Source organism: Elephantulus edwardii, unplaced genomic scaffold (genome assembly GCF_000299155.1).
Source record: "Elephantulus edwardii isolate Elephantulus edwardi_28Jun2011 unplaced genomic scaffold, EleEdw1.0 scaffold00068, whole genome shotgun sequence".
NCBI lineage: Eukaryota > Metazoa > Chordata > Mammalia > Macroscelidea > Macroscelididae > Elephantulus > Elephantulus edwardii.
In genome coordinates, this window is record NW_006399818.1 from 8,659,187 (window position 1) to 8,667,950 (window position 8,764).

Genomic DNA, 8,764 nt, shown 5'->3' on the forward strand with positions numbered 1-8,764 from the left:
TTCTTAACCAGGGTATAAACTCATGGTAGGCCGGAATCATATTTCAAACTGTTCTGTGTCTTGCAGCATCTTGTTGATTGTAAATTATTGGTTTCATGGAAATTAATTTTATGACCAGAAATTTCACGTTCTTATTTCTTTTATTTGAATGATAGCATTTCCACATGAAAGCCAGTAAGACTAGACCGTTGTCAGAATGCTGGCTCTCAGACCTATGGTGGTGGAACTTTTTTTCCTTATTTGTTTGAAAATGGAATGAGAAGCACTGGTTTCCCATATATTAATTTTTTTAATTATTTTTTTTAATTATTATTATTTTTGTGTGCGTGCACCGTCAAATCAGATCTGACTGGTACAGGAGGATATTGCGCCTTCTTCTCCAGCAGAGCATCTGGTGGATTCGAACCGTGTTCCTCTGGGATTGCAGTGCAGCTTCTTGCCACGAGGCCACCAGAGCTCCCCTCCCATATATTAATTTTAATGTCAATAATGTGTTTAAGTGTGTTTTTAGAAAGTACTTTAAGAATAATTTTATTTGTTTTTTATAGGGTTATTCCTAATTGTCAGTTTAGGTCAAAAACAGCACGCCTCAAAACCTTTACTGCTAACCAGATAGACGAAATAAAAGATCCTTCTGGACTCTTTTACATCCTTCCTTTTCAGAAGGTAATCCAGTTAATTATGTGTCATTTTTCTAGCATTGTAGATATATGGGACTTGGTAAGTAGGTTTGGGAGTATTTTTAGATCTCTAGCCTAGAGGTGATTAAATTTTTAATTAAGTTCTAAAATAAAAATTTAAATTAGTTTGCCTCAGTGAAACCAATGACCATGATTTAGTTAGTGTTTGGAGGTACTGAATCTTATTTATTTTAAAAGCCAAAATAAAATGAACATATGAAAAAATAAGTGTAAAGAGTCATCTCTCTCTATTGATCTTTCTTTTGAACAATTGAAAGTTTGGTTATGATAGTCTATAATATGTTTTAGCATTTCAAAGCTACTCCAAAATAATTGTTGAGAATTCATAACACTTTAGAGTGGAGAAGATAATAGTAATCAGTGACTTATAATCTATGAATCTGATTTTTAAAATGTTTTCTTGGTAATTTATAATTTTTAGGGCTACTTGGTGAACTGGGATGTTCAAAGACAAGTGTGGGATTATCTTTTTGGAAAAGAAATGTATCAGGTAACAAATTGGAGTATGTATTGATATTCTCTTTCTGTACTTTATTCAGTGAGAAACTTGAGCTTTAAGGTTTATAGACATATTTGTAAAATATATCTACATCATTACCATTTATTGTGACTAGCTTTGGTTTTCTAAATAGTGAATAAATGTAAGTGAAAAGAATTCTCATTCTAAAGTGAAACGCAGATTAAGTAGAGAAAGCTTTTAAAAAGCTCAAAATGAAAATTGTGCTTCAGAAAAAGAAAAAATTGTGCTTCAAATATTAAATAGTATCATTAGATCAGTTATCTCATTTTTATTTTCACAATAATTTTTTTTACATTTTTACAGTAAAACATTTTTACCACATAGCTCAACATTTGAATTTTATAACATGAGAATTCTGTGCATTTGTGTGTCTAGTGTGATTATGACTATGCTGAGAGTATGTTCCAGTTTTAAAGCTTCTCAAAATATATAGGCTTGTTAAGGCTTCTCAGATTTTTCTTTGTAAAAACAGCTACCTTGCTATATGTAGTTATTCATTGCATTTGCACAGTTATCTTTAAACAATCTAACAGTACCATTTTCTTAAGGCTGCCATTTTTTATAACAGATAAAGTTACACAATAGTCAGGTGCATGGACTCTGTATCTAGACTCCATGTCTTTAAATCCTAGCTATGTTACAACTTTTATGAACCTCGTTAGTTTATGTGGCTGTATTTCAGTTTGCTCACCTGAGCAAAATGAAGATAATAATTAAAACCTGTTTTGTAAGATTATTGCGAAGGTTAAATAAGTTTGATTTGCATATAGAAACAAGTTTTTATAATTATCAATTCAAAATTAGAAACTTTGGACTTTTTTCTTCTCCTGTAGGTTGACTTTTTAGATAGTAATATTATCATTACGGAGCCATATTTTAACTTCACTTCAATTCAGGAATCAATGAATGAAATTTTGTTTGAAGAATATCAGTTTCAAGCAGTATTAAGAGTAAATGGTGAGTTAGTTTTGATTGAAATTGTTTTACTTGAATACGGATATGAAAGAAAAAGACACTTAAAATCCTCGAAAACTAGGTGACATTTGTTTAGGTTGGAAAGAAATAAACTGTAGAATTTTAAACTAAAAATGATGTTATCATACCCCTTCAGTGAAAATAAATATCAATATGGTAATTGTCATTAAGTTACTAGTTTCAGAAATTATTCCTAATCTATGAAAGATTTATTGTTGCAACACTATCTAAAAGTTTATTAAAAAGTAGGAGTATATTTCATGGTTGTGTTTGATGAAATTTTACTTCTTCCATGAACAGTAATGTGTATTCAAATATTTAGCTTGTAAAAAAAAGTCTGTGTAAGCATTTCTTCTCTTGGGAGAAAGATGGGCAGTCTCCTTCTGTGATTAACTGCCTCTGAGAACCCACTGAAGGGTCAGCTATGCATTAGTTCTGACTCAATGGTCCATAACAACAATAGAAACTAATAAAGTGGTTAACAGCTCATTCTGTAAAACAGTGATTCCCAAATGTGCATAATTTTGCTACCCAAAGGACATCTGGTGTTGGTGTGGATAGTTGAGTCCTAATGGGAGGATGTTACTGGCATCTAGGGGTAGAGGCCAGGGATGTTACTAAATATCTTCCAGTGCACAACAAAGAATTATTGGCCCAAAATGTCAACAGTTTTGAGGTTGAGAAACCCTTTTTTGGGAGCCTCAGGGCTTGAGGTTAGAATCCTGGCTCTGATCCTTGTTATTTATTTGTCCTTAGACATACTATTTCATTTCTTTGTACGTTCATTTCCTTATCTATAAAATACGATTGTGAGGATTAAAACATACACAGCCAACATGCAAATATTATAATAGACTGGCACACAATAAATGTTTCGTGGAAAATAGTTACTGTTATTAGCTATGAAAGGAAAATTTAACCTTGAAAAATTGATCTCTTTTTTTAAAATCATATTTACCACCTAAGACTGATATTTAAGGTTTAAACATTGCAAAGATTTTGTGACAGTGTTACGGCTGCTACTTTTTTTTTAATGGGAAATTTTTGTTTGTGCTTACCTAGTTTGTTATATGTCTTTCTTGCTTTAAATTAACATTAGGCATTTCTTTAACGTGTCCCTCTTTTTCTGTAGCTGGAGCTCTCAGTGCACATAGATATTTCCGAGATAATCCTTCTGAGTTATGCTGTATCATTGTTGATAGTGGATATTCTTTCACACATATTGTTCCTTACTGTCGAAGTAAAAAGAAAAAGGAAGCAATTATTCGGTGAGTTGCACTTAATTTTTTATGGTATTTTGAAGATGAAAATGAGTGAAATATGGGATAATTGAACCAGACTTGAATTTTCTTCTTTTAGGATAAATGTGGGAGGAAAGCTCTTAACGAACCATCTAAAGGAAATCATCTCATACAGGTAAAGTTTAGCTCAGCTCTGATTCTTTGAAGAGATGGGGTTGCAGAGGATGCACTTTTTAGTGTAACTTAAAATTATTTGTTAACTTCAAGTTCTACCTCAAGGCAGCAATTCTCTATTACATAAGAATCAGTAATGGTGTTCGGAGAAGAATTCTTCCCCGCCTATAAAATGCTGCTAATCACACAGAAGAGGAGTCCAGAGAGTTGACTACACCCTAAATAAGGGAGCTCTGGTGGCCCAGTGGCTAAGGAGTTTTCTTGCCAACCCAAAGGCAGGCAGTTCAAATCTACTAGTTGCTTCAGGGGAGAAAGTTGGGTAGGCTCCTTCTGTGGGATACACATTCTCTGTAAACCCACTATAGGATCCGGTGTGGGTTGGTGCTGACTTGATGGCACATAATAACAATGACATAATACTAAAAGATGTAGTTCATTTAACTACCTCCCTTCTTTTCTTGCACCCAAGATATTAAATTATTATTTTTAAATTTGTTGTATTTAAACATGGTTAGATTTTTCAGTCTCAACTTCTTTCCGCATTAACATAGCACAGTGAGACTATCACTATTGCTATGCTCCTCTCTCCTGTGTGTCATTTTAAGAATGTTACAGAAATGTAATCTTATAATGTATCCTTAAGACTTTTTTCATTAAGCACTATACTGTGCCGTTATCTTCAAATTACTGAGATTTATTATAGTTGTTGTTGTTGATTGCATTTGAGTCGAGCACGACCATAGCAACGCTATGAACAAAAGGCCTGAAGCCCCTCTGTAACTATAAACATTTATCTAAGTTCATAGGGTTTCCAGAGGCATGTTGTTTAGGAAGTGGATGCCACTCCTGCTTCCAATTGTTACAGTCGTATGCTGATATTTTTAGTATATGATTAAATCCTTCTTGCCTTCCTTATAGATAAAAATTCTAAAATATTTAAAAAAAAAGAAACCTAATAAACAGTGTGTACAGTGTTACTAGTATGTGAGTGATATTCATCTCACAACCAAAAAGAAGTGGACTTAGTTTCAGTAAGCTTGGACACTTAACCTCCACGCCTGATCAGAGTAGATGCAGCATGTTAGAATAGAAGATGAAGACAGATGTGGACAGTGGTCACATCCCAGATCATTTGCTTCCAGAGCCTATATACTTAAATCACTCTTCTATGAAAATGAAAAGAACTCATGTTTAGAAAATCCAGGCTGTGCCCCTGAGACCAGAACTAGATGATACCAGCTCTCACCCGGGACCACTGTGAAGCAAATCACAGTAGAAAATCTCTGGTCGGATGGGAGAAAAGTGTGGAACAAAACTCAAAATCTTAATGGTATAGTAGAGATCAGTGGAGGTTCCAAGACTTTAGTTACTCTTCATACCTGTGACTGAAATCATCCCCATGACTTCACTGTCAGACAAATAATGTGTGGGCAAGCCTGTCATGATCCGTAACAGCGGGGAGAACTAAACTGCTTAGGGCAATCAGCCGTACAGTATCAAAAGGGCAGCATTTTCCCAGGGGAAAAACTTGGAAAATGAGTAGGAATAGGAGAGGAGGATGAATGGGAAGGAAAAGCAGGGGGCCTGCAGACAAGAACAAGTCTCTGCCCAGTTCTGCACTGTCCATACAGTCTCTGCCGTGCTGCAGTCTGTCATTGCAGTCATGGTGTCTGTCAGTCCATCCCACTGAGGATCTTCCTCACTTTCACTGTATCTCTGCTTGTCCAAGCATGATGTCCTTTTTGCAGAAACTGCCTCTTCTTGATAACACCATCACAGTACATGAAACACAGTTTCACCATCCTTGCCTCTGAGTAGCACCTCTGTGTTGTGTTGTTGTTAGGTGCTGTCGAGTATGACTTGTGTGGCTTTATGAACAAAAGGTCTGAACCCTGTCTGTCCTATGTCATCATCACACTTCCTGACACACCAGAGCCCCTTGAGGCAGTCACCGTCAGTCCATCTGGTTGAGGGTCTTCCTGCATCAACTCTCCACCCTTCCCAGCATCATGTCATTCTCTAAGGAATAGCTCCTCCTAGCAATGTGCACAAAGTATGTGAAGCGAAGTCTCATCATTCTTGCCTCCAAAGAGCACTCCGCTTGCACCCCTTTCAAGACATATCTGTATCTGTTTGTTCTCTTAGCAGTCCAAGGGGTTTGCAGTGCTCTTCTGCAACACCACAGCTCAAAGGTGTCAATTCTTCTTCTGTCATCCTTACTCATTGTCCAGCTTTCAGATGCATAACAAATGATCTGAAAGACTATTGCCTGGGTCAGATGCACCTTAGTCCTCAAACTGACATCATTACTCCTCAATAATTTGGAGAGGTCCCTAACTGCAGATTTTCCCACTTCAGTGTATTTTCAAGCAAGATGAAGATGGAAATTAAATGACTGAATTTTATATTTACAATGATTTATTCATTGCAAATACCTTTTTAAAAAGAAACAACACTTTACATGTGAGTCTCACCTGATGGGTGGCATAGGCATCAGATTGACTATATTTGTGGAAGAAACCATTGGAGAACCTCATTATCAGCCATCAGAACTAGACCAGAAGTGGACTCTGGGTTCAGATCATCAGTTACTCATACACAAGTTCAAATTGAGACCAAAGAAAATGAAAATATATCCTTAGGAACCAAGGTATGATTTTGAGTCAATTCCATATGAATTTCAAGATCATCTTAGGAATAGGTTTGAGGCCCTGAACACCAGTGATCAAAGACCAGGTGAGTTGTGGGATGATGTCATCCATGAAGAAAGCAAAAGGTCCTTACAAAAACAAAGAAGAAAGAAAAAAAAAATGAATGTCAGAAGAGACTCAAAATTCCACTGGAGCTTTGAGAAGCCAAAACAACAGGAAAACATGCTGAAGTGAAAGAGCTGAACAGAGAATTCCAAACTCGAGGACAAAGCAAAGTATTATAATGGTATGTGAGAACTAGAATTGGTGAATAAAAAGGAAAGAACCTGCTGTGCATTTCTAAAGGTGAGAGAACTGAAAAACAAATGTAAGCCTTGTGTCACAATATTGAAAGATGTATGGTCAATATGTTGAATGACACAGAAAGCATCAAAAGAAGATGGAGGGAATACACAGAATCACTACACCAGAAAGAACTGACAGACCTCTGGTTGTATTTGTTATAAAAAATAAGATAGAAGAGCTCTGGTAGCCTAGTGGCAAGAAGCTGCATTGCAATCCCAGAGGCTCACGGTTCATATCCACCAGATGCTCTGCCGGGGAAGGAGGGACAATCTCCTCCAGTACCAAATCGGATTTGATGGTGTACACACACAAATAAGATAGAGAAATAGATATATTTTATTATAAATGTTAAATCTATTTATAAATTATTCACAACCTTTTGTAAAAAAAAAGTCTTAAGAATGAACCTGAGAAGTAAACCTGGAATAAATATGACATATACAGTTGTTCAGTAAGAAGCTGTGTTGCAATTACGAAGGAACTTAGGTCGAATCCACCAGTTGCACAGCGGTGGACAGTCTTCTCCTGAGTGATCTACACCATCTGAAAACCTGCTAGGGTCTACTGTTCATTCCAACTCAAGGGCACACAACAGCATCAGTCCATTTGAAAAGCATGATCCTAATACAAAATTACCAGAAAACAAATGGTTAGTACAACAAATAACTAGTAATTCTGGGTGTTACAAATAATTAGTGAGCATAAATAAGTCATTCTCAGACATAAAAAATGTTAAACACCTGTAACAATCATAGATCAAATTCAGCAAGTATTTGTTGAGTATCAGGAGATTGTGGTACATTCAAGGGCAAAACCGGCAAGAATCCCTCACCCTTACAGCACTTATAATTGAGGAGTGGAAAAATTAAAATACACTTTTACAATCCAAATTAACATAATATTTTTTCTTCAAAATACAGTGCTTTTTTTGGGGGGGAAAAGGTGATGCTCTTGAAAATTTATGATATGTACATGCTCATTTTGCTGATAGGCACATCATTTCCTAAGACTTTGCTGTCAGCAGTATACCAAGAAACTAAAAATGTTTTGTGACCCAGAGTATCATTAGTAATAAAAAAGATAATCAGAGTACCTTTATTTTCAGTTTTCCAGATTGCACGCTTTCACATTATAACAGCTAAAATCGGTATGAATCTTCTAGTTAATAATACCTTAGAACTGTGTCATGGTTCAATAAGTATTTCTTCTCATTGATATAATGCTGCATTTTATGGAAGATGTAATATTGATAATATAGGAAAAGTTTATGGTTATAGAAACAAAAAAGCAATGATAATGCTTCTCTATTTGAGTGCAGAGACTGTGCTGAAACTGCTGTACATAATTCTGTCAGCTCTGGTAAGTGGTCTTACTACCTTTTTAGAGCTGAGATTATGTCTTAAAAAGATAACACAAAGTTGTGATTTAAACCTAGGTCTCTTGACTCCAATGCCTATGTTTTAAATACCTGTATCTTCTGTTTTTACAAGATTAGAAACATTATTAAATAAATCTTAATAGATCCATCTGATTGAGTATTATATGCCAGTAAAGCTCCTATTTCTAAAGAATATGAAATAGAATATGAGATGCAGCCATGGTGTTCCTTAGAGACAAGAATGGTGAAACCTTGTTGCACATACTTTGGTCATGTTGGCAGGACGGACCGGTCCTCGAAAAAAGACATCATGCTTGGAAAAGTAAAAGATCTGCAAAAGGAGGAAAACCCTTTGAGCGAAGTGGATTGGTGCAGTGGCTGAGGCAGTCTCTTTGAGCGGATCAGAGTTCTTGAGGGTGGCACAGGGCAGGGTACAGTTCTAATCTCTTATTCCTAGGGCACTGTGAGTCATAGTCAGTTTCAAGGTACCTAACAAGAACAACAACAACATAGACTATGAAGCAGCGTAAGGAAACATTACTGAGAGACTGTTTTGTTTAAAATATTAAAAAGTAAACATATGGTTTTGTTGTTGCTATGTACCGTTGAGTCAAAACCGACTGATGAGAATGAGCACTGGTTATCTTTAAGAACGGTCAGTTTAGGGGCTGGTGCCAAGGATGAATTGCACATTGTTGAAGCAGAGGCAATGAATTATGAGGGCAGCCCAATTAAAGTAACACTGGCAACTTTGAAAATGTCTGTACAGCCAACGGTTT

At 35.9% G+C, this 8,764-nt stretch overlaps 1 protein-coding gene across 1 annotated transcript in view; it reads left to right on the forward strand.

Annotated features, from left to right (window-relative positions):
- Positions 1–8,764, forward strand: part of ACTR6 (ARP6 actin-related protein 6 homolog (yeast)) — a 27,875-nt gene that overhangs the window by 4,358 nt on the left and 14,753 nt on the right. The window contains exons 2-6 of the mRNA XM_006888517.1: positions 549–666; positions 1,123–1,191; positions 2,055–2,178; positions 3,329–3,464; positions 3,556–3,612. Coding sequence (XP_006888579.1) covers positions 549–666; positions 1,123–1,191; positions 2,055–2,178; positions 3,329–3,464; positions 3,556–3,612 — 504 coding nt within the window. The remainder of the gene's footprint in view (positions 1–548; positions 667–1,122; positions 1,192–2,054; positions 2,179–3,328; positions 3,465–3,555; positions 3,613–8,764) is intronic.